At 49.4% G+C, this 26,311-nt stretch overlaps 1 protein-coding gene across 38 annotated transcripts in view; it reads left to right on the top strand.

The window, feature by feature from the left end:
- The window catches only part of LOC122627787 (basement membrane-specific heparan sulfate proteoglycan core protein), an 87,609-nt gene that overhangs the window by 27,014 nt on the left and 34,284 nt on the right, over positions 1-26,311 (top strand). For 28 of the 38 annotated variants that reach the window (XM_043809287.1, XM_043809310.1, XM_043809300.1 and 25 more), the window contains 2 exons: positions 22,839-22,946; positions 26,175-26,291. In XM_043809287.1, coding sequence (XP_043665222.1) covers positions 22,839-22,946; positions 26,175-26,291 — 225 coding nt within the window. Of the gene's footprint in view, positions 1-3,022; positions 3,247-3,959; positions 4,803-22,838; positions 22,947-26,174; positions 26,292-26,311 lie in introns of those variants that run through there. The other 10 variants (XM_043809313.1, XM_043809311.1, XM_043809306.1 and 7 more) reach the window with 3 other exon arrangements.

The following is a 26,311-nucleotide window of genomic DNA, read 5'->3' as shown; positions in this document are numbered from 1 at the left end:
GTCTCTTCGACACGAAGACGGCATTGCGTTGAGTCGGTCGATCGATCGATCGATCGATCGATCGATCGATCCGTGCTCGCCTCGACGTCACGACCGAAAGCAGCCGACCGATCGTCGGCCTCTTCCTTTCGACGCCTCGCCATTGAAATCGATAGGATTCTGAGAAAAGTTATTTTTTCGTCGGAGCTAATCATCTCTTAATCGTCCGTCCGTTGGAGACTACATAAATCAGCCCCTCCCCTCTCTCCCTCTCCCCGTCTCCCTCCGCGCATTAATAGGACGGAATAAAAAAGAGAGTATGTTTACGTTCGACGTCGGCCACCCTCAAAGGATCATATTTCATCGAAGCGTTTAATGGTATTCGCTCACGCACGAGTACGTCCTCTATCTTCGCCGGCGACTCGCTTCCCGTCGAGGGTTTTCGACTTAAAAATTTGCTCCCCGAGTAGGATTTTCGTCCTCGTCGGTCGAGCTGTGCTACGCCGAGCAGCGAGGAGGAAGGAAAAGAGAAAAGAGAAGCGGGTCGTTTTGCGGTGTCGCTCGTCCGCGCGGCGAAATTCATTTTTGGTCGGTCGCTCCGAGAGGAGAATTAAACGCGTATCGTCGGCGAGGGGGATAGGGGTCGGGAAGGAGGGTCGGAAAACGGCGGATTGGTAGGCGTTACCACCCTCGGTAAGCGAGCTCGTAACGAAGGCGACGAGGAGGGGGACCTTCGGTTATTTCGCGCTCTCTCGCGAGTTGCTGGAGCAATTCGGCGGAGCCTTTTTTGTAATTTACGGCGATATCGCGGCCTCCGGAGCCGTTTAATCGCTCGCCGAGAGACGCCCGCTGCGAATTTCGGGACGCTCCTCGTTCGCACTTTCCGCGCGCTTACGCGGAGGACGATCGCCTCGGCTCGGTCGTCGGCGGATCGTCGCCGCGAACTCGGCAACGTCCCGTCGAACCAGGCGAATCTTATCTACCGCGCGTCTCTCCGCGCCGTCGGATTCGTTCGCCGGGCGAAGGGTGGCAGGGGCGGAACGTCAGGGGCCGGCGGCCAGGGAGAACGTCAGCCGCGAGGGACTCGGCAGACAGTTGAACGAGTCCATTAGTATGAAAATGCGATGTAAGATAGGTTTGAATAAACATGCGACCTTTCCTTGGCTCGTTCCTCCTTCGCCGACGACGTACTCGCAATTACTTCTCCAGCTCTACTTTTCTCGTCCTTTCGTCCTTTGCCAGCTGCCTCGTTCTTCGGCCCCGGTCGCGGCGTCGGTCGGTGTCGGTCAGCGGAGCTGGTCGTTCCATTCGTTCGCCTCGAACCGACAGCCCGGCAAACTTATTTTATTTAAACTTGTGCAATTCGAATACGAAATTCCGTCGTACGCTTTTAAAAGCGCGCAAGTGGTTCCGCGCGATCGAAGCAACGTATTTTCGATGACGTCCCGCCGAATCGAAAGACTTCTCGCGCGGCCTTTGACCTTTTCCGCTCCCTTTTTTCGTTGTCTTTTTTCGACGAAATAGTTGGATTATTTCTGCGCTAACGGATCGATCGGAAAGTGGATAGGTAAGTGGGTCAACGGAGGATAGGACGTTGAACTAACCGCGACGTTTGTTGGTTAAATACCACGGGATCCATTAGGAACGAGCGTTTCGTCGTTATCCTTCTTCCAAACCGGCTTTCCTTGGACGAGATATCGATTCATCGCGTACGCGTTCGCGAGCTACGACGGTCCGCGAATATCTCGTTGCGTGTCTCTCTTTTCGCCTATCCGCGCTAACGAGGTACGCGTACCCGTGCCTTTCGTCGGTTTCCACGATTCAGGCGAGGAAGATAACGGATTTCAAAGGGTCCGCGTTCGAGAGCCTCGTCCAAGAGGCCGACCAGCGGCTTTTATCTCATCGTCGAAACGAGAAGAGAGAGAGAGAGGAGGGTTACCATCCGGTCCCCCACAAGAACACCACTTAGCGATCGCGTAGCGCGCGCTACGGCGATCCTATTACGATCGATGACGATCGACGATCGTTGCGAACGACCTTGCCTCTTTCGCAAGGTTTGTCGTTCGCGATAGCCTCGCGGAATAGCGAGGTACGGCGAAGTCGCTCGAAGAGCCACCGAGACCGCTCGAGTCCAGCCGAGGTTCGCCGAGGCCGAGCGAAGGGAGGAAGCGCGCCAAAGGGACGCGCAAAGGCGCGTTGGGTGCGCTCGGTGGCAGGCGCGCGTGCCGTCCTACCTGCGAGACCACCCACGCTTTTCTCCTCTGACAGTCATTCGCTCGAAACAACGCGGTTCGGTCGCTTCTTGCGCTCTCAAAGAGAAGGAGAGCGGTCTTATCTCGATCGCGTTGCGATTCGTCCAAGGGAAAATAGGGGACAGCGAACCGATCTTTCGTCTCGGTACGCGTCTCTCGACTCACGACCTCTCTCTCTCTCTCTCTCTCTCTCTCGGAGCGTTTTTCTCTTTTCACTCCCAACGGAGAGCCAAGCGTCCGTTTCGAAGCGTGTTTCGCGTTCAAAAGTGATCGTTCGCGGTTACTTAGGCGTAATCGCTTTCCGCGTCTTCCTTCTAACGATTCCGCGTGGTTCTCGTAAAAGAGAGACAAGGATCCGCGAACCTCGTGGTCGCTCTCTCTCTCTCTCTCTCTCTTTCTCTCTTTGCCGCCCTCCTAATCAGCCGCGCGACTTTCCCTTACATCGAATTTTCGAATCGCGGGACCATCTCGCGCGTCGAAACGGAATGATTTTCTTGACACGGAGAAAGGCATCGACGGTGCGCTCGTTCGCGTTCGGAAATATTTGAAGACTCGCCGATCGTCGAAACCGATCGCGAGAAGAGAGCGATGGGAAGGGGCTACGGTAACGTATTCCCCGTGGAGTAATTCGTGTAATTAGCGGTTAAAAGACGTCGGAGGGAAAAGGAGAGTTTCGGCGCGTATCGCGTGGCGTTTCGCCGTGCCACCGAGTTAACCGGGAAAAGACGGAGGTAAGGGTGGGGGGGAGGCAAGTAGTAGAGGAGAGCGCGAGGGGGTTGGCGGGAGCGGAAAAAGGAGATCCAAAGTAGCTTAGTGCCTCCCACGCTTGGCATCGCGCGCGTTGACAGGAGAGGTGGGGTGTGCCGTGTAGACAATGTCGGTCGCGTTCGTTCGGTTCATGCCGAGGAGACTAGCAGTTTGCCAGTCTGTCAGGTTCGGCCAACGCGGCAGCTACGTCCTTTTTCTCGCTTCGTCCGGCGATCCGAGTCGTCTCGATTTCTACCCTAGTACCCAGGTTTGCTCTTAATCGCCCTATCGAGCAACTCGCTTTTTCGTTTCTTCAGGCTTTTCCGCGCCACTTTCGAGCGCGCTCTCTCTCTCTCTCTCTCTCGCAGCTCCTTTTGAAAATCACTCGGCGGACCGTACGCGTTTCCCCTTTGAAAGGAGCGCGCCTTTCGGGGTATCTCTCGGCGAAACGCTCGTGGGTCTCGTTTTCTTTCGCGGAGCGAGGACGAGCGCCAACGGCGACTACGTCGACGGCACGTAGGCGGTAGAACGAACGGGGAAAGGGGCCGACCAAACGCGGGAGAAAAAGAAAAAAGGGTGGTGTGTGCGTTAGCGGTGCACCGGTAAAGAGACCGCCACGGTTGCGTCAAACGCGAGGCGCTGCCATTCAGAAAATAATTAAAAATAATTGAAAACACAACGAGTGGCGCGAGACTACGCGACAAGAACGACGGGGTGCCCGCTGCTGCGAGCGTGCATTGTATTTTCCCGGCTCGCTATTTCCTCCGGCACCTTCCTCCACCTTTCCTTCTCCGCGTTTTCTTTTCCTTTTTCTTTCTCGACGAGCTTCAACGGCTTTGCCTTCGCACGATTCGCCTCCGCTTTCTCCTCTTTCTCTCTCTCGTTTTCCTCCCCCTTGCTACCGCGAACAAAAACCAAATTGTCGCTCGCTAAAGACGGAAGGGGGAAAAAAAGGGGCGCCGGGGGGCGGGTGGGTCAGGGATAAAGGAAAGAGGTAAAGAGAAGAGAAGCGTTTGCTCGCGCGAACCAAAGGACGAAGCGAGAGAGCGAGCTCGGAAGAGATCGGCCGAGTAGATTCGAAGGGGTCCGTCGTCACGGCTGGAGAGAGAGAGAGAGAGAGAGAGAAGGGAGGGGCAGGGGCCAGAGGGGAGAACGGCTTCGCGAGAATAGCTCTTCGAGTTGCGATACTGCCGGTCCGGTGGTAGTGACGGTAACGGCAGACTAGTACCGTAAGGGAGAGAGAAATATCGCGTACGTCGAGAAATAATTCACGTTGCGGCCCGTTAAATATTTCACGCGCTAAACGCTTCGGACGTACGAGCGAGCTTTTTCCTAGAACGAGCGAGAGGGAGAGAGAGAAAAGATCCGCTTTCGAAGGTACACCTTGCGGAAAGGTAGTCGATTAAAAAGGCAAGATTACTCGCGATCGAGCGATTACGCGAACGCACGTAGCTTGGATGGACGACGGTTCCCAAACGGTTTTCTTTCTTCCCTTTTTCCCTTCGAAACGTTTTCTTTCTCGGCGAATGATTTCAGTTACATCGGGAATCGAAGGAGAATAGTTTCGCGAGTCGTTTCTCGAAAAGGAACGTCGATTCGATTTTCTAGAGACGCGAGTCCGCCGCGAGTAAAAGGTTAAGCCGCGATCGTTGGAAGGGCGGTCCTCGGACGAGACGACGTTCGTCTCGACGAACGTGAAAAAGGATTCGAGAAGCGAGATGGAACGACCGGCGAGAAACGTCCTCGCCGTCATCCTCCTATTGGCCTTGACGTCTTCGAACCTCGCGCAGGAAGCGAGGCTGTCTCACGGAACACGCAACAGAGGTAACTTTATTTCTATCCCGGTTTGATCTTCGGATTCGACGCCCGAGAAGTTTTTCTTCCCTCTTCCCTTTCCCTCGCGTTCGCTATCGAAACGTTCCACCTTGGTAGGTAACGTTTTCCGAGGGAAAGGACAACGACGCCCGTCTATTCTCGTTTACTTCGATTTCTCTCCCCGAGATTCAATCCCGAGAGATTTCTCTCGTTCGCGAATTCACGCATTAAAATGTAACTCGGCGAGCGATCCGGGTTGTTCTCCCGAGCGCTATTTACGATATATTTTGCGCCCGAGAAACGCCCTTTAAAAGGCGCATACGTATCTTGGGTCGCGTCGAATCTCTACGTGAGAAGCGACAATAGCCATTGTCGAGGACTTTTCCTCGACAGGAAGATGTAGGACGCGCTCTTGTTTTTAATCGAACGATGCTTTCGACGATTTCGAGTTTGTTACTTGGTATTTCTCGCGTGAAAATTAGTATCGCGAAAAGAATATGATTAAGAGACGACTCTCACAGCTGTACGCGTGGGATGCGTGGGAGGAAAAGAATTTGTCAAGCTGCTCTTTGTTTCTCGATTATCTTTCGCGTTCCGCGAAAGCGCGATAGATATCTATGCTCTATCGAATTCGACGGCACTTGTTGCGCGGGAGAGAGAGAGAGAGAGCGAGCGAGCGAGCGAGCGAGCGAGCGAGGGGAAGGGTCGGCAGGAAGAAACTTTCAGAGTTTGAATCCTATTTGTCGTCCCTTTTATTCCGCCGGAGTCGCGCCGGCTTTGATTCGTTCTCGGGCATGGCTCGTTTGAATCGCACAATCGTATCGAGTAATAATCGATACGAGCGACGTCGATCATTTCCCGATACCGGTGAAATTATTTAATCCTCCAAACGCTTTTGTCGGTTATTAACGCGTACGAAGCAAAAGATTTTTTTTCGCGCTCCTTTTTCCACCGAAAAGGAGAAAAGGAAGATCGATAAAGGCGACGAGTCTATAAAGAAAATACAAGTGTTTCGCGAATTCAACGACTGGTCGAAAGGCGAAAGGAATGTCGCGATGAAAAATTCATTGTCGCCATGCCAACGATAACGAACGAACGAATCTCGTAGTCGCGTTACAAACTTCAATTACGGATTCGTAAAGTTAGGGGGGAAAAAAAAAAGAAAAAACAATAGTCGATTGTTTACGGACCGATGATCGTCCGTCGAGCGGCGATGGCGGGAAGAAGGTCGTTTCTTTAAATTCGCAAATTGCATCGGCGCTCCCCGTTCTCGCGACTTTTCGCGGTAATAGATTTTTTCTCTATGTACTTTCGCGCAATACGCGTAGCGTTTAATTGCACGACGTTGCTACGTGCGCGCGTTATGTATTTTCTGGGAGTAAACCACGCGATGTTTTTCCACCGAGAAAATAGGGGATAACGTCGACCGGCAGAGGGGGTGGGATAAAGAGGGATAGAGAGAGAGAGAGAGAGAGAGAAAGAGAGAGACGGAGTAAAAGCATAAGTCGGATATAGGGTCCGTGCGCGCGAGCGCGCGCAGGAGAAAGGCGAAAAGCGGTGGTGCGTGAATATCATTTTGAAAATGAAACAATCGCGCCTTATACGAGGTACGGTGGTCGTATAAAGGGCATGCATTATGTCCCCGGCTCGAGCGGAGGCTGCTGCCCGTTTTATCCTGCTAACGTACCGAACGTACCTAGGTACGTAGCTATCCACGGAGAGCTCGTAGTAAGCTCGACTTCGCGACCTCTCTCCCACCTATTTAACATATTATTTTCCACGGTGGAGCGGCAGATGTGGAGCGGCAGATGCACCGCGTCCACCGAAATTGCCGACTCGCCTTTTCCTTTTCTCCGTAACTTTGTCGCCTTTACGCGTACGGCAGCTCTATCTCTTCTAACCAAGAAAATTTCTTTAGCGCGGCAACGTGAAAATATGCGCGGTACGAAAGGATCCTCCTTTCTCCTTTCCTTCGTCCGAGCCTTTCTTCTCTTTCTTCCTTAACGGCCGATCGGTTTTGCAACGACGTTCGCGATACGATTACGCTTCCACGTGGGGCTACTTGTTGGCGCATTTCAATAAAATATTCAATAAAATATTCGAGATATCGACGGATTCCTCGAAGCAAGATTTCTCGTAAACCGTGAAAAAGCATCTCCGGGGAATTTCGACACGGGCCTACGGTAGAAATTTTGACGCGCTTTCTCGGGAGCCATTCGTTATTCTTTCATAGGACGGATCGCTCGTTGACGAGAGAAGAAAACGATAAAACGTTGCGGCTAGTCGCCCTCTTGTATTTCTCATGAACCGATCGTCGCGCATCGCCGATGCGTTAATATTTCCTATCGCATGGTTTTAGCTCGCCGCGGTTCAAATTCGTTGCGCACGTGTTGGCTGCATGCACATCATATTTATATATATACACATGGCGGGAGAGGAAATACGAATATGTTAAAGTTTTACATACGCTCTGAAAAAGATTAATAGACACGACGTCAAGCGTTTGTGGGATTATTTTTCTCGATTCATTTCGAGGTATTAAACATCGTAGAGAAAACGAGGAGATAATTATATTCTTCGAAGGGAGTACTCGAGATCCGATCGATCGAAACTCGAAAGTAATTTTCGAGCTTCGTTCTATCGAGAACAAAGTGCCATTCGATGATCGCGTACGAGTCTGGGTTATGGATTGGCAGTTATTTCAACTACACAAAACCACGAGTTGAACCGAATCGATTATACTTTTTTAATCGGAACGAAGTACTCGACTCAAAGCGGACCGATCTTCTGAATTTTTAAAGAAACCAACAATACAGAATTTGTAGAACGAAGCAACGTTTGGTTTACGTAGAATCCAAGCTCCTCGTTAGTCTCTCTCTCTCTCTCTCTCTCCCCCTCTTTCATACCTCAAGAACCTTCGAATTTCTGCGAGCTCGCGCAAACTTAGGGAGCTGGCAATGATTCCGTAAAAATCAAACGAGCTCTCTTCGGGGTCCTAGCGGGGACCTAGCATTTTTTCTCTAGGTTCTTCACTTTTTTCTTGTTTTCCATTTTCCTCGTTTCAGCTTCTTTTGTCTAAAGCGACCATAAACCGAGAAAGTTTGTAGGTCAACCGGCGTGGCGCGGCGCGGCGCGGCGCGGAACGAAGGTATGGAAACTAGGTTTGAAACCCCCGCGGATAATTAACATCGAAAGATCGCTTTTATTAGAGCATAAATTCTTGAAACCTATATTAAAGTGATAAAATGCGGCCAACTCCCGTCGGCCGGTTTCTCTCTTCTTCTGTTCTTAATAATAAGAGAGCAAACAAGGACAAGGCACCCTTTCGAAATAATAAATCGCATTCGTTCCTTCCCTTTTTCGAGCGGAACGCGATGGAAGGACGGCGGCGGAGAAGGGACGCGACCGAGAACGTAGCGGGACGTAATATTCCAGTTGGAATATTCGAAATGCTTCAGAGAGAACATTTATCGAAGATTATTCGGAATAATTGATGGGCTAACGATAAGACGAAAAAGTTGGATCTCATGCATATTGCGGCTCGATTAAATCCCATTAAACGATGGAATTATCCGGCGGACATCGCGATTAAACGCGCTTTGCTTTTTCCGTTTTTCTTTTCTCTCCGTTCCTTGCTTTCCCTCTTCCTTCCCACGGGGCGAATCGGTCCTAAATGCAGCGTAGGCGTAGGCGAGGACGAACGACGATAAAGGATATAGCCGCGACAATGACTTTTCGAGTCGATCTTTCCGTCGAACGAGAAGAACAAGTGGAACGCTTCGATCGGCATTATTCAACTCGGTAGCCGGATTCGCCGGAAATTCGTTTAAGCGCGGCTCTCGAGGACGGCGAAAGACCGAGGCGCAACCGAGAGAGAATACAAAGCGGGTTCTCGGCGTTTAGTCGCGGATTAGAAGGCGCGATAGGCGCGAGAAGAAGGTGGGATGAAAGAGGAGGTCTTCCGTTCGAACCCTCTCCTCCCTCTGAAAACAATTCCTCCCGTTATCCGATTGCGAGCTGAAAACGGAATGCCACGGACAGTCGAGAGAAAGACGGAGCGGAGGGATTACTAATTATTTCAATCTCGGTGCGCGTTTAGGCGCGTCCCTCCTCGAGCTCTCGCTTCGAACGAACTCGAACGCTATTCTCGCTCGTTACGAAACGAACGGATATACGGAGATACTGCTAGTAGCCGGTAGAACCGACGTCTTCTCTTCCTCTAAATTGCTTATTGGAACTTTCCTGTCCTCTCGCTCTCCCTCCGCTTCCGGAGGAGCTTTCTTCTCCAAATCCGCTCTTTATTCGATTCTCAACGTAGCAAAGCCCTTTAACGGGTCTTCCACGAGCGTTGTCAACTCTTCTACTCGTCGAGCGGGGAACAACCGATCTCGGTTCCTCCCTTCTTTTTTCGGATCCTTTTTGTCTCGACGGAGCACGAGGAAGACGCTCGGTCGCGCGACCGAAAACCCGTTACGTCGCGTTCCTAGGACGCTTCTCGATTCCTCCTCTTTTCTCGAATCTCCTCCGGGTCGAAGAGTTCCGGCGAGGAATTCGACGAGGTGCAAAGTCGTCTCGGCTGAAAGAAGAGATATCGGACGTTGTATATGGATGGGCGAGAGCGTAGGAAGAAAAGGAAGAAGGGTAGCGATAATTAATGCCATAAATTGAGAGTCTCCGCTCGCGATTCGTCGAGGCGCGACGGTTTTCGATATATCGATTCGCGGGAAGAAAGAGGGCTCGAGGAGGAAGGAAGGGCTGCCTCCGACTCGCGGCCTCCTCGAAGCGATTCGAGTAGACGAAGCGGAAGTCGAAGCGGGCTATGACGTACGGCTTCCGGCTCGCGTCACGCACACATAGTACGCGTACGCGTAGACGCGTCTGTACATCACCACCTTGCAACCGTGGTCGTCGTAGAAAGCGCGTCGCGGCGTTAAACGATCGATTTTTTCGCCGAACGTCTTTCGTTTCTCGATCTCTCCTTATCGGCGCCTTCCCGTATTTCGTACGGGCGTTGCCGCGCGCAACGTTCGGTCCGCCGACGTTTACTCGCAACGCGCGCACCTTAAATTTCTTATGTATTTAGCCTTAAAAATGAATGGGATGGAAGGGAGCGGGGAAAAAAAACGAGCGAGACTCGTCGTTGTTCCTTTCTTTTCTTCCCTCTTTTCTTTTTCTTCCTCTTTTTCTTTTACGAAAGAAATCATCCGTCGTCCCCTCTTCGGCACCCTCGAAAAGAGAATCGTCGTAAGTCTACGACATTTTCCCTCGGTCGGATATATTTGCTCTTGGGAATTATTGGATTTGCGGCTGGCTTTCGCCTTTCGTAGCACGGAGTAAACATACTTTTCGTGAGGAGAGCACACGCGCTCTTCTCCTCTACACACCGACGCGACGCGACATGGCTTTTCTACGGTTGGTGCGCGCGCCCTCACAACTTGCCAACCATCGCGCTCTATTAGATTTCATTCTTCTCGTACTTCTTTTTTACTCGGCTCTTCCTTCCCGGCTCCTTACGTTTTAAGACGCGCAACTATATTCTCCCTCTTTTCCTCCCTTTTTCTCTCCGCTCCGCTCCTCTTTTTCCTTCTCGTTGTTTCGAGATAAAAGGGGAAGGAAGAAATTAATCGGCGATCGATTCGCGTCTCGTCTCGTAGTCGTTCGGCGAGGCAAACCTTTCAAAGTTTGAATATGCATTGGCGACGTCTTTTCGCTAAGCGTCCGACGACGATCGCGCAGGAAAGAAATTTTTCCACGTCCCGGTAACGACTCTCGAGCGCTCTTCGAGAGATTTTAAATCGTCGTTGGGCTCTTGCGCTCTCGCGCGCGTCTCTATCCTCTCGGAAAGCAACGGAGCGACGTACGAGGCTCGCGATTCGTTTCGATATTTACGATATTTACGAGGCGAAGCGGCAAGGAGCGGCCCGACGCTTTCCCGACTCTCTTCGTTTTTTGTTTTTCTCGATGTCGCTCGCCGTTTGGCTCGCTGCTCCCCTCCCCCGAGCATCTCGACCGTCGGAAGAATTCGTTTCGATCTCTTTTCGCGCGAAGATAAGGCGGAATCGTCGTTAAAGAGTACCCGCTGGGTGCGTCGATAGATAAAAATGTATGCTCGTCCAAGGTGCGATAAATTATTCGTTCGGATCTCAACCTTGGCGCGCTCGAGCGTGGCTAATGCATATTGTAACGCGTGCTTCGCGTTCGTCGCCGTGGGCGTGCGCGAGCGCTGGAGATACGGTTAAGATGTTTCTTCGATGATGCAATCGATCCGGTACGATCGAGTTATTCGTTCGACCGTGGTATTCCAAACGAAAGTTCGCTCGAAATATCTCGAAGCGTACAAAATCGTTTGTTCGAAGATCTCTGTCGAGCGTCGGCCGTTGCGCAACATCCATCTCGTTGACGCTAAAGAGGCAATTCTTCGGATTACCGTAGCGCGATTTCATTCGATTACAGGCGCGAACTTGGAAAGAGGTAGGAGGCGATCGCGTCGACGATTTTGGATCGCGCTCGTGGATCGACGCGACCTTTCTTATCGCTCGAGAAAAGCCAAATATAGTCTCGACTGTTACGCAAAAGCACGAGGGATTAATTATCGACGTACGAACGAAACGTTCGAGTTGAAGGATCGTTCGTTAAAATAGCGGGATAGTCGTGCCGATCGATTGAAATCATCCGTCGAAGATAGCGAATAAATCTCACGGATGGGTAGACGATGAATGGAGAGAGAGAGAGAGAGAGAGAGAGGGAGGGAGAGAGAGGGAGAGGCAAAAACTTTAGTACCGGTATTAAAAGCTACGCCATCCGATAGGAATGCCGATAAACGCGTACGACTGATTGATCGTTCCGAAATGTATAATGAATAGCGACAAAGTGCTTTAACGTCGCAAGCGTTCGGATGTTTCTTCGTGGCATGTCATTCGTTAGTACGGTATTCGTGCCTGTATATTTTTTTCTCCTTCTTTTTTTTTTTTTTGTACGGCATTGTCAATGAGCTCGCATCGTGTCGGAATCTCGAGGTCGCTATCTCGGCTCGCCGTGAGTTATGGTCCTCGCGTCGGGACGGATCGAGCCTACCACCGTTACTTCCTTCCTTACTTTCGTTCGAAAGCGAGCGCGAAATATCTCTTCGTGCCGGAGCGATCGACGTCGATCGATTTCGTCGATCGCGACCGCGCAGCCACCGCATTCGACGTTTACGACCGGACAAAATAAGGCGTTTCGATGAAATTTCAGAAACGATCGTACCTCGGATATAAATAATTGCGTCGCGAAACAAACGTATCTTGCAAAGCGCGATTAGAAGTCTCATTTCTCTCGACTTTCCACGAGTCGAACGACTCGATCTCGAGCGACGCGACCGAATTGGCACGAGCCGCGCGAGAAAACGTCGAGCCGTTCCGTCGATCGACGCGCTTAACTCGAACCGATCAACCTGCGTCCGGTTATAAATCCGGCTTATTCGATCGAACGTCGCGATAGCGCGTCCTCTCCGACGATCTTAACGATCGCGAGTACGGCTAATAATTCGGCGGCATCGTTAGCCCTGCCGATCGGGTCCTCGACGCGTCACGATTAGGAACTTCCCGTTAACGTTCGCGCTCGCATAGCTTCAGCAGCCTCTGAAACGCCTTTGACCGAACGAAAGCGACTCGGGCCAATGAGCGAGAATTCCGCGATTTCGCAATCGGTCTTCCTCGATTACCTTGCGTCGTACGTAGTTAAACGCGCTCTCATGGACGTTGCAGCCCTCGAGGCCAATCGGCGATCCTTGCCTCTTTCCTCTTTCTCTTTCGCGATCGAGCCGATTCGACATTACGGTCGTAACATTACGGAGTCGGAAAGAGAAGACGTGGCATAAATTCGGCGTCGCGCGAACGCGCGATATGCCACGGTAATAGTAAAATCATTAGCATTCGACCTAGAATAGGCCTAGAACGGTTGTGCGTTGGTTGGGCGCGTTAACGCTCCTTCCTCGCCGCGACGATTCGAGTTTTCGGCCGTTACTCCGAGCGAGTTAACGCGAGGAAGGACCGACGTCGCCGTTGCCGCTCCGAGATAAGTACCTCGCCGTCCTCGCGCGGTGGACGACGCGAGGGGGACAAAGGAAAAGAATCGACGAAGATCGTAGGCACGCGAAAAGGCTTTAGCATTGACACGGAATTAAAGCGTAACGCGCTCCTACGGTATCTACCCACTCGTCGGCTCGAGGACTCGTCGCGGAAAAGCCGTCGCGGTACGCGAGGCATTTGAATTCGTTCGTTCGAGACGTAGCTCGGACCCGGCTGCTTCGGCGCTTGAGAGACTTCTTTCGGTCGGTAGGGCAATCGAGATCTAACGGACGAGGAGAAGTTGGGAGAAGAGGGTGACGTAATCGTTTTTCCGCGTTACGCCTCGATTTCCTGCGATGAACTCAACACCGGGCGATGCTCGATGACATAATCTCGCGCGACGCGCGCTCGCTTATCGAGCGGAATGAGTAATACGAGGGAGAAGGGGAGCCGGCCGATTGACCTTATTAGGATTCGTAGCGCTCCCAGTTTCGGTTACTTTTTCAATTGCTTCTTCAACGACTTAGACTCTTGTTTGCGTCGCGAGAGGAGCCGACTGTACGAACTCGTGCAAGTGGCTGGATAATATGGACAAGTGGCGTGTAAAAGTAATCGACGCGATTTAAACGTTGCGAGAGAAATATCGCGTCCCTTTTTGTCGCACGTCCGCGCGAGATCGTGCCGCGCCAGTTAACCGGAGCCAGATTCGTCGGCTCGTAAATAATCCTCGCGACAGCGTACGAGGAATTTAGCAAAGCGTTTACGAAAAGATTAACGCAATAACGTTGCGAACGTTCGCTATCGGTGTCGGAGGAGCCGGAGAAAAATCAAAGCGGATTACAAGAAACCGTGTTATTCGTCATATTCCTATCCTCGAATTATCTCCGTCGTCCGACGATTCGTCTATTATCTTTTGCTATTATTGTTTTATACGAACGTTCGTAAATCTTTTCTACGTTTCGAGTCATTTTCTGCTCGAGTCGTACGATAAATTAATAAATCAACGCGAGAGATGCTCATAGTCGAGCGGATATTTAGATAATTTTGGAAGATTATCCGATCGGAGAGAGAGATTGGAAAATTTGTAACGATGACGAAGAGTCGGCGGGGTCAGCGTCACGGTTACGCGGAGAGAGAGAGAGAGAGAGAGAGAGCGAGACAGAGAGAGAGAGAGAGAGAGGATCGCGAGTTCGATAGGCGATAACGGAAGCGAGACGGTCCCTTTCGCCCGCGAGTGCCGTAAATAACGACTAGGTAAAACGAATCGTCGATAAATAAATGTTCAGAGAACGCGTTCGATATGCGTCACGTATCTCGAGCTCGAAGAGAGCGAGTAGGAGAGATCGTTATTTCATAACCGTTTGCGATATCGTTTTCAAGCTTGATTCTCATCGTCTCTCTCGCTCCCTCTCCTTCTACCCTTGTTGACTATGTACGAGTACTACATTCGTTGCGATTTGATAGCGGATGGACGTGAGCTCGTTGTGTTTCAGGATCGTATTTAGAATTCATTTTCTCTCTCTCTCTCTCTCTCTCTCTCTCTCTCGCTCTCGACGTTTCTCTTCGTAGTTCATCGACTATTTCCGATCGTGCGGGTTAGATGGACTGGCGTTTACCTATCGACGTTTGCGTATGTTTCTCTTCTAGAAGACATTTAGCGAACGAGGTTCGGTCTTGGACGAAAGGACGAATAGACCCTAGACCTTCGTAGACGGTACACGATTCTAACGTAGGAAATTTTAATCGGGAAAATACAGAAAATTTTTCTCTACGGCTGGATGAGAAGAGATATGCGTCCGTCTTTCCTCTCGGAGAAAGACTGGTTAGATTTGGTCGATTAATAATTGAAACATCTCGAAAAAAGCGAAAAGGATCGCGAGCTATCCTCGTTCCGAATGCGAGAGTCGTGTGACGCTACTTTATCCACGTTCCAGGTAGCCTTATTCTCACATTTTCTACGGAGTATCACGTTTTACTGCTATCGCAGCACGCTCGAGTTTAGAACTCGCTGTCGCGAGCCCGAAATAAAAATTCTACTCGTAATTATATTCGAATCGTCGACTTCACTTTCGACGATACTTTCGAGTTCGACGATCGCTCTTCCTCTTCCTCTTAACGACGGTTGAATTATTATCGAAAATATCGAAATAGAACGTTTGAAACGTTCGAGAGAGATCTAACTCGGTTGCATCGAGGTCGAATAAATATCGCGACGTTCGCGCACGATTCCTCCAGCTTGATCCTATGTACGTACCCTAGCGCACAAAGGTATCGTCTCTTTTCTTGGCAAATCCTTTGTTTGAAAGAACTCGTTGAAAAAATAGACGATCGTTCTGGAAGCTACGTAACCGTGACGCCATCGGATACACTTACGGTCGCGTCTAACGGACGCTTGTAAATCGCGACGAGTGGGAGGATCAACAACCATGACGCATACCTATTACTCGTAGTAAGTATATTTGTTCGTTCGAAGCGCGAATAAAGAAAGGGGGAGTCGTCCTGCAAGGTTAAATAGATCGAAAACCGTCGACAACGCGAGCTCGACGAGCAACGCGAGTTTATTTCTAGGAATCGCGAATTCGCTCGAACGTAAATCACAGGCGATAAAGATTCGAGGAGAGAAGAAAGCTCTCCATCGGTCGGGAAATTGTAAAACGTTTGCAGGAACGTAACTCTCGAAACGTAAGTTTGGCTTTGCACATTCTTGAAAGGTACACCTACGGTTCAGCCACGGTACACCGTTATCGGATGATCCCCACGGGGGAGGGAGGACGCGACGGACGCACGTAATTCGCATTCCGTCGACCTGCGAACTCGCTTTAATAACGTCACGATCTCGCCTTTCTCTCTAGGATAAGGGCTCTACGAAATTGAGCTTTTTCTCTGGCATTTCGATGAAAATAGGATATCGTCGAATGTATGAGTCCAACAAACGATTCGACGACGGTCTTTCTCGCGCTCGAAGGAAGGATTTTGTTTTTCCTTTCTTCCCTTCTTCTTTTTCTTCTCCATCGTCCAAAGGGAGAAGCAGAGGGGACTCGTCTTTCGAGAAGTTTCGCCAACTCTTCGAGAGACAAACTTTGCGACCGGAGAAATCCGAGCTATAGTTCATTATCTTATCGGGAAGGAGAAGAAGAAGAAGCGAGACGCGATAGCGAAAACGTTTCGCGGAAGAAACCCGTATAAGCAAACAAGCGAGCGAGCGAGCGAGCGAGCTGGCAACCTACCTACCTCGTAAGCGTTCCTCCTTCGTTCGAGACACGGTCGACGACGTTTCTTCGTCGTCGGATCCTCTTTACTTCTCGAGATTGAATTTTTACGTTACGAATGGCTCGAATCGAACGAAAGAATCGAGAGAAAGAAAAAAAGGAAAAAGAAGTAAAAGTCGCGGATAATCCGAGAAGCCATCCATTAGCGTTGGCTACCCATCGACGACCCGTTTTTTTTCGATTATACTCGTGATCTTTAATTACGGTCATTCGTCTTAGGACGGATCGTCGAATCGGGGGTTCCCTCCCGTCGTTGACAAGTTGGAAAAATACGACGAACGGGGGTGCGGCGGTAGCTTTGTCTCGTCTTGTAAAACCTTGATGCGAGCTTTCCCCGGAGCCATCGATATTTCGGCTTTCTCTCTCTCTCTCTCTCTCTCTCTCTCTCTTTTTTTCGTTAACGGTTGCCCCGTTCGTTACGTTACGTCCGGTCTACGTGCTGTTGCGCACACGCACGCATATCGTTACGCGAGATTCGCCCAGAGTGATTAAAATCCACGAGCTTTCGCCGCGTCGTTAAATTTTTACTCCATCTACTTTTTTATATCACCCGGTCGCGGTATATCGGGACGATACGTTGTCGTTACGTAAGCGGCAAAAGAAGAGAGAAAAACGAGCGAGCCTTTCCTCCTACGGAACTATTCCTTTGCAATTATTCTCGAGTATCGGCATAATCGACGGAACCCGGACGCAACCCGGACGCAACCCGGATACTCCCAATTTCACGAGTTTATTTACTACTTACGCATTAAGCCGAAACGAACGTTGGCGAACGTATCGCGTAACGATAACTATAACGATACTTTGATGATCATTCGAACGAACGACAATTGCGTATCGCGAGCGAAAAGTAAATAAAAAGGTATCCTATGTATCGTACATATTTGTTAAGCGTCGTTGAAAGTCTACGTATATAGGTATCGTTTGATGATATTCGTAAATTATCTACTATGTAACGAAAATACTATAAATATGCGAAAAATACGTTTGGCATATTTCGCGAGCTTGGAACAATAACAACGAGAACGTTCGCGTACGCGTTGCGTCGATCATAAATTGTACGGTTTAATTCTATGCCGTTATGCATGTATTTCCATATTTTTTTTCTCTCTTTTCCCTTTTTTCTACTTTTTTTTCTCTTCTTCTTCCTTTTGTTTTTTTCCTCCTTTTTTCTTTTTCTCTTGCTTCTTTTCTTTTTTCCCCCTTTCGTAATTATCTTCTTTTAAAGCAACAGCTTCCGAAACGACGAGAGTCGCGCAAGGTTCGTAGTAAATACGATCGAGTCTTGAAAGTTTTTAAATGAAATGTATTTTAGAGAAAAAATCGTACGAGAAAATCCATCGCTTGGGACGATAATAATTATTATCTCGTTTTTCCTTTCTCTCTCTCTCTCTCTCTCTCTCTCTCTCTCTCTCTCTCTCTCTCTCTCTCTCTCTCTCTCTCTCTCTCTCTCTCTCTCTCTCTCTCGGGCCGTAGCGTTGTTTTTCTTTTTCGCGGAGCCCCTTCAACATCTTTCCTCTTAAACGACGATATCGTTCGTTCGTTAGTTCGTCACGAGCGCGCGAGGACGTCATTAATTATAGCGTTTAAATTGCAAATCGGCCACTAAAATACGTCGAATCCCAGGCGCATAGCATCGAGCGGGCATTTCGCGTTAACGCGTCTACGACACTTTGTGTCGCGAATATAGTAGTCGACTATAATACGTCGTTTATGTTTGCGTTGCGTGCGCGCGGACGCGTGCGTGCATCTTACGGATTGCACCAGGACATGCACGACCACATGCTCCGGGATCGTTTTCGATCGGGTCGGGTCGGGTCGGGTCGGGTCGAAACGACGAATAGCTCTCGATTTTATTACCTTTTCGAGACGAAAGTCGCGTTTCTCTAAATACCCGAATACACGATACGACTACGGTACGAGCTACTTTCGACGGAGGATCCGTTCGTTGGATGTAAGACGACTACGAAGGATTGATTATACGATGTATGCGTCGAAGGAAAACCGCGTCAGCGACTCGAACGCTCGTCGTTCATCATTCATCTTTCGGAATTATGCAAAAGCGAGACAAGGAATAGACGATTCGGACGGATCGCTCAAATGTCGCACCGAGACGACGAGGCGCGCGCGGCGAGACGGGGAAGCTATATTCGACTTTTCTTTCGCCGTGAAAGTTCCTGTCTTTTTTTTCTTCTTTTTTTTTTCCTCTCGTACGTCTCCTCGTATACAGGAGATGCAACGCAAATCGGTGTGCGCGTGCAGAGCCGATATGTGTTTGCGCGCGTCGTTACGTGGAGCAGGAAGCTACGCGTCATACGCGCTTTCGTTCTCGCATACCGAGCGAGGATTTTTCATGCAAATTTGCTTATAAAATCGATGTTAATTTTTGTAAAACGATTACCACCACCATTTATGTGACAATAATGTTAACCAAGCTGGCTCCGCTGGACGGAAATTCCGTTGACCGAGGCGCGTCGTTGCGAACACGACCGAGCCGTCCTTTTCGAGAAAAAAACCGATCCGACCGGCACTTTCTTATCGATCCGAAGGCGCGATTTACGATCGTGCCGACGCGATAAGGACGGGACGGAATCGTGAGACGATTCGACTTTCGTTCGTACGGGTGCGAATGTAACTCTTCTGAAAATCTCGTCGTACTCGATGGCGAACGCTTTTCTAGCCATCCGTTTCGGGTTGCTACCTGCCGAGCTCGCCTCTGCGCCCGCCGTTTAACCGACTAATATTCTTTCAAGATCGACCGAGAAGACGGAAGAAAAGCGCGCGTAAGAAAGCTCGCCGAGGTCAAAAGTTTTTCCGTCGGCAGTCCATTAGAAGCGGCACGGACGATTTAGCAGAGGGAGCTTCCACCGACGCGCAGCTTTTAGGTCCAGCAATTTGATGCTCGTTGCTTGTCATGCTAATATCCTCAGCTTTATATCGTACCGCGTTTTTCTTCGCGTCTTGATATATGCGCGTGTATCTCTCTCTGCCTTTTTCGTAACTCGAGCACTCAAGGTATCTACGTCGCGACGCGTATCGCGCGTCGTTGAGAAAGAGAGCGAGCAACTACGTCCCCTTTTCGACGACAACGCTTCCACCACGTTTTAGAGAGCGAAATAGAGATTTTTCGCAATCGTCGAATTACGAGAAAGAGAAAAAGGAAAAAAATTACGAAAAGAAAAAATAAGAGAAACAAAAGAGGAAAGAAGAGAAAAAAACAAAGGTAACCGTCCATATTTTTCTCGACAGAAAGGACACTTTTTCGCGTTTGAACTTTACGCCGAAAGGCTGCGAGCAACTTTACGCTCTTCGTAACGTCGATTCGCGATCGGTTTCGAGCGAAGCGACCTATCCGCGGATGATTCTCGAGGAAGGCAGTAGGAACGAGTAAAGAAATGGAATAGAGAAAAATATAGAAAAATAAAGAGAAACGGAGAGACGTAATCGTCTTCTTCTTATTACGCAATGCGACAGATAAGCGGCATTGCGTAAGTACACATGTCACTCGACGAACGCGCACGAGAGCGCGTTTCTTGTCTCCTCGAAAGAACGATTCCTTTCAAGGTGTTGGTTCTCTTTCACGCGCCCTCGTTTAACGATTCTCCGTATTCCGAGATGTTCTAGCGCGATCGCATTTAGCAATATTATTAGAAATGGAATAACTCTAAGGAGATTCGTTGAAACGTCGGCTTCTCCCGGTAAACAAATCGGCCATTTTCTTTCGAACAAAAGACGATTCATCGTTCGTCCTCTTTGTACGTACGTACGTACGTGTACTCATTCATTTTATCTCTTCCCTTTGTTCGCGCGATCCGTAGATACGTAAGAAACGCGTTTTCTTCGCGTCAAAGGTCGAGTCTGGCGACGTTCCATAGTCCATTGGATACTTTTAAATAGAAACGAATTCGAAACGAACTTCTCGCAGGAGCGACGCGGTTCCTCGCGTTTTTCGCGATTAACTCGTCTCGCGAAATATTCTCCGAGCGCGTCCGATGGTATCTACGCGTAGAGCTCAAAGAGTTTCTTTTCCTCTCTCCGAATTCTATAACATTAATCCCGAACGATCGCAATCTTTTTCAGGAGCTCGCTCTCCGCACGGTACATTGATAATCCGATAAAAAGGTGGCGCGTTGAAAGAAAATAAAAAGTAGAGAGATTCCACTCAACGAGGAGAAAGATATTGTCCGGTGGCCGAGAAATAAATTCGCCCTGCGACGGCAGGCGAGGAAACTCTTTTCCTTTTTGCCTTTTCCCTCGCTTTCCTTCCTCTTTTCGCACATCTTCGCGCGGCTTTTCCGCGATCCGCTCGTAAACGCTCGCGGCCCGTTGCACGCGATATTAATGCTCTCGTTACGATAGGTCTGAAAAGTAGAGACACGGTCGGCGGAAGACAAAGAGAGCGAGAGAGAGAGAGAGGATCCACTCGGGCTTTCGCGCTCGGTTCGCTCGTTGACACAGAATCTCGGAGTAGTAATAGTAAATTAGTCCAACCGAAACATCGCCCACATTCTTCGCCCTAACAAGACCAAGTACAATTAAATCCTCACGGGGAACAATGTCGCCACTTTATCTACGATAATTATAGTCGTACGGCGGAGGACGGTCTTCTTTTTCGTTGGCGAGTGAGAAGGAATATCCTGATTAGGTACGAATTCGTCACGAATTCGTACACGTTTTGCCGAGTTAGCGGTAATAACGAGGAATAAATACGCGTGTAGGTTTGGGCGAAAATTGAAAGACTTAAAATAGAGATCGACTCGCGATAGGTCGGTGCTAAGAACCGAAGCTGCCGTACAACCGTACGACGGTATTCACGCATTTTTATTGCGCGCTTAACATTGGCAAGTACTCGTTAGCCTCCTTTTTATCGGTCACGCGCGAACTCAAGTAGCACGTGTACGTATAACCATCGGGCAGTTTACGCAAATAATTTTTCCGACGAGTAACGGCGAAGGAACAACGACCGGAAGGGTGAACCGAAGGAGTAGAAAAAGAGAAGAAACGAGTAGAAAGGAGAGCGATCGAGGCTTCGATCTTCGAAAGAGTCCCTCGGCGATCGACGCTGCGCGGATTCTCGAGAAATAAAGAAAGGGAGGAAGAGAAAGGGAAAGGGGAAGGGGAAAAGAAATTGTTCCTCGCAAACTACGAAAGTTGCTCGCGAGTCGATGTGACAGCGCCATCGAGGTGCATGCAATTTCGCAAACTTTTTAACTTTGAACCCGTTAAGATTAAGAAACATAAAAAAATCAGAGTCATAAAAATGTATATTGTAAACATGGACTTTGGAGACTCCGGTCTCGAGGCCGAACCGCGCGCCTCGTTCGCCCAATATCCTTTAGCGTAGAAAACTTTGGCATGCATCCATTTAGCGTCGCCGAGGCGAGAACCGTTTCGACGATTCGCTCTTTCCTTCCCGTCGAAAGGCGCGATTCGAACGTTTCTTTGGAAGGGCTCCTCGCATCCAGCGAGAATCCAGCGAGGGAAGCTTTGTAAATAGGAGGACGAAAGAGAGAGGAGTGGGTTTCCAAGGTATTTCCCAGACGAGCGCGTTCGCGTTGTAACGGGAGGCACGGCCGACGAGGCTTTAGGCCGTCGCTCCTCTTCCTCCCGTCCCTCTCCCGGCCCCCTCTCACTCGGGTACTTCGATTTCGATCGGGCCACCTACAGAGAGAGAGAGAGAGAGAGAGAGAGAGAGAGAGAGAGAGTGGAGAGCGTCATCGAGTCGCAGTTTCTCGTGTCAAAGCATACCTTTCAGGCAGCCTAGCCGCAACGCTCTGCCCATCTCACCCTTTCGTCCCGCCTTTCGCCCTTCCGCGTTAAGCCGCAACGTGGCGCAACCTCCATTCCGAGCTGCAACGAGAGCAACTCCTCCGATACCGGCCTCGTCGATATGCCTCTTATGGGACGATCCCACCTAAATCTCTACGTACGTACGCGTACCTACCTACGTCGATACGGCCGATAACCGAGCAACCGAGAACCGACGGAAAGAAGGCGGGAGAACGTTCAAGAGGAACGTACCGAGGTAAAAGCGACATTTTACGAAGTTTCTCGCTCGTATGCCGTCGATCGAGCGAAAGTCGATCCTTTGCGACGTGACCGCTCGCTCGCGTTTAAAATGACAACGTAACTTTAGACGCGAGCCGGACACCGTTTTAGCTTTGAATGCTTTTCAAACGGACGTTCGAATCGCAAGAACGGTCGGACGCAAAGAGAGGAGAAGAGAAATAGGGAGTATCGAGGAATAGAGCGAAGAGGAGGGAGAACCAATGAAATCGGAGCTCCTCGCGGCGAATTCTTGTCAGTACGGGATATCCCCTCGATATCTCCTACGAACCCGTACGACTCGATAACTCGTACGTTTATGCGCCCGTTTCCTACGTTCAACGCGCTACGAGAGATTCACGAAATTCGTGAAAAAAGAGGAGAGAAGAAAAGTCGGATCTCTCTCTCCCTCCCTCCCTCCCTCTCCCTCTCTCTCTCTCTTTCTCTTTCTCGAAACGGCGTCGTATGACCAGCGCGGCGAGGCGCCGCGCCCCTTTGAAATTCCATCCGACGCTTCGGTGGGAGCCTCTTAAAACTTCTATTAAATACCAATCGCCCTCGCGATCCGTTTTGTGTACGTAACCTCTCGTATATCAAACCTTCGAATATCTCGGTAGACCTATCGTGCGAGTCGAGCGTTGGCAAGAAAGAATTTATTTTCGATAATCTCTTTTTATTTTCAGCGTGCACGTCGAACCAATTCAAATGCAGGAACGGAGAGTGTATCGACGGAAGCAAGCATTGCGACGGCGTTTTGGATTGTCGAGACAGATCGGACGAGTATGGCTGTCGTGAGTATCGATCTTTGTAACGCATTCCAACTATCGAATAGAAAATCGAGTCATCGTCTGGGTAAAAAAAAAAATGTTGCTTGGTAACGTTGTCTCGTCCTCGTAAAAAATACATTTTATTCGTGTAATCGGAATAATTGCGTGCTTCTCGTATATCGTATATGTACGTATTTGTGCGTAATTCGTCTAGCTCTGGGGCTATGCTCTTGCAATTTTAAATCGTGTCTTTTAAACGCTCCTACGTACCTGATACAACTCATCGGTCTGGTCGTTGCGGAAAGCGTACGTATAAACCGTGGCTCAAGATGCAGCAGCCGAGTAAGCGCCGACCATCGTCCACGTTTTCTCTTATATCTAGCTATCTACGTATCTACGACGACAAAAATCGTTTCTTCGTTCGAGCCAATATCAGACTTTGCATTTTCCTTTATTTCGGCTCCTCGGAGAAGTTTATTTTTACGTTCAACCCCGACGGATAAATAGAGAGAGAGAGAGAGAGAGAGAGAGAGAGAGAGAGAGAGAGAGAGAGAGAGAGAGAGAGAGAGAGAGAGAGAGAGAAAGATTCGCGTCAACCGAATAAGGCGAAAACGATCGATATTCATCAACGTCGATTAGAAGCTACAATGACCCCGCTTCGACGCGATCAATTATTCAATTTCCATCGAATTTGAATGAACATTGAATTCGGAGAAAGGTAAACACTTTATATTTGTATTTCATTATAGTAGATTATATTTGTCAGAGAGCATAATCTCTCTCGTAGAGCAAGTTAGCCTCGAGATTTCCTATTTGTGCACACGAGAGACGCGTTATTTCTCTTAGCGATTCTCGCCGATATCGGAACAAGAGAGAATATTATTTACGGGCGTGCTCGCGCGTTCGCATGCGGTGGAACTAATCGCGTACGAGAACCTCGCGAGGTATTACGATGAGCTGCTCAATAATTCTAATAGCTGTGACAATGGCGGTCGCGTGCGCGCGAGGAAGCTCGAAGAGGGTGGTTAGTCGAGGCCGTTGCACTCGAGCTGCCTTCGAACCACTTCCGATCTCCAGCCTAGCCCCTTATTATTTCCGGCGTCTTTTGTCGAGGCACGACCGCTTCCGCTCGCACGTCCTAACCATCCGGCTAACCATCGGTCCTTTAATCGCCCTAACGGAGCTCGATTTCGTATAACTTTTATGTCGCACCGTCGATCCAATTTTTTACCTTTCAAAGGGCCAACGTGCGCGGGAGGTAATACTTGGACGTCTCCCTCTCGCCCTCTCCCTCTTCCTCTCCCTCTCCCTCTTCCTCGCCCTCTCCCTCTCTCTCTCTCTCTCTCTTCTCTTCCTTTTCCATTTTTAATTCGATGGTTCGTTAGCAATTTCGTTGCCGATGATTGGCGTGAGTCGCGGTGCCGCGTAAACAAAAAAAAAAAAAAAGGAAAAAAAAAGTGGAAGATAAAGAGAAATCAGCAACCCTTTTTTTCCAGCACCGGCGCAAATCCGGGCCCTTGCCGAACGAGATTTACTCCCGTTTATTAAGCCGCCCTAATAACCGGCCACAATTTTAATCCGACGTTAATCTGCAGCGGTCGCGCCGACCGAACGCTCGGCCCTTTCCATCAGCTCTGTCCAGGAATTTCGCATTTTCACCGCTTTAATCCAATTCGGATTCGCGACGGAACGCGGAAGGAGCGGAGACTCTCTCTCCCCCCCCTCTCCCTCTCTCTCTCTCGCGAAGCGTTAAACATTTCGAGTCTCGGCGAGCGAGCGTTGACGTCTCTCTTTTCCTTGCGTAGAGAAAACAGAAACGATAATATAGTTTCTTTTTGGGCGTTTTGCGCGTAGCTAAAAAACGATTGAAATTCATGGATCGTAATCGAGAGGCACGTACGCGGAGCCACGGGTACGCTAAATCGTTTTAAATGATAACTCGATTGGCAACGCATGAGCGGTACCAATCGAGCCAAGTCATACATTTCCCGCTCCCATTCGAATCTACCAACAGCGATTGTGTTAGCCGCGGTTTAACGCCTTCCATTTATCTCTCTTTTTTGTTAACACGCGCGCGTTACGGCACGGCAGACGTCTCTCGTCTTTCGTGATTTTTCGACGATATTTCGAGGGTATTTCGCGAGTATTTCGAGAGTATTTCGACTCTACCGAGAGAGTAATCCTCTCTAAAGTTTAGGAAAATCTAATGACTTTCTAGTAGAGAGAATGTACGACAATAAAGGATAATAAACGGTCGGGGTATGATAGGTCCGAAGGCTTCGTATTTTCAGTCCCTGGCATTAGCATCTGACGCGAGTGCCCATCGATTTTTGCGTTTCACGCTTGACGAAAAAGCCCGCGCGGTAAATTAAAACGCAATGTGATACGACAGTGACGAAGAAATATTTCTCGATCGTGAGTATGCACCTTGCATATTCCATTTCGTTATTAAGAATTCCAGCGGCGTACGATCGAGGCAGGGCACTGCTTCGAAAATTTTGCGTTCGGCCTAAGACGAAACTCGGAGAAAAAACGGACTTTGAATGATAAGCTCGACGAAATTAATGTTTATAGCCGATTTCCGACGAGTAGACGTACATTGCCCGACGAGTCGTTCGTTCGTCTTCGTCGATTAGCTAATTGCCGATGGTCAATTATAAACGGCGGAGGTGCGTCTCTCTTTCTCTCTCTCGTAACTTCTCGTTTCACGAGTAATTCCTTTCTACGAAATTTCCTCGAGTGCGTGTTAATTAATGGCTGTGGAATTAGACGAACCGCTTAACTCGCACGTTTCGCATTCCCGAATAATTTCTTCTTGGCGCCTTTCATTTCTTCGCTCGTTAAAAAGGCATCCTTTAGCTTACTTTACTAGTTCGTTCCCCGTCAACGTTACTTCGCGAGTAGTCGTACTCGCGTTTGATTCATCGATCCATCGATCGTCTTGCTAAAACGTTTCCACGCTTTGTACGCGTTTACGACGCGTTATCGCTTTGTGTCGTTGAATTAACATCCAGCAGACACGCACGCATACACGCACGCATACACGCACGCATACACGCACGCACGCATGCACGCACGCACGCACGTTACTCTTGTACGTACGATCGTAAAGAACGGACTCTTTCCATCGGGGACGTCGTCTTTGTGTAAAATGTGTCATCTTCTCGTAAATAGCAACGCTTCCCGAAATCGCAATCCGTTGTCTCGTCGAGTCTCCCAAGGGACGCTTCCTTTAAACCGTGATTCTTACAGCCTGCAGGGAATACCAATTCGAGTGCTCGGCCGGTTACTGCGTAGACCTATCTCGTCGCTGCGACGGATACATCGATTGTTTCGGCGGAAAGGACGAGGAAAATTGTATCGGAACGAGTATGAGATATTATTTATTA

This window comes from Vespula pensylvanica, chromosome 3 (assembly GCF_014466175.1).
Source record: "Vespula pensylvanica isolate Volc-1 chromosome 3, ASM1446617v1, whole genome shotgun sequence".
NCBI lineage: Eukaryota > Metazoa > Arthropoda > Insecta > Hymenoptera > Vespidae > Vespula > Vespula pensylvanica.
The sequence above is the reverse complement of the archived record's forward strand: the minus strand, read 5'-3'. Positions and strand labels throughout refer to the sequence as shown.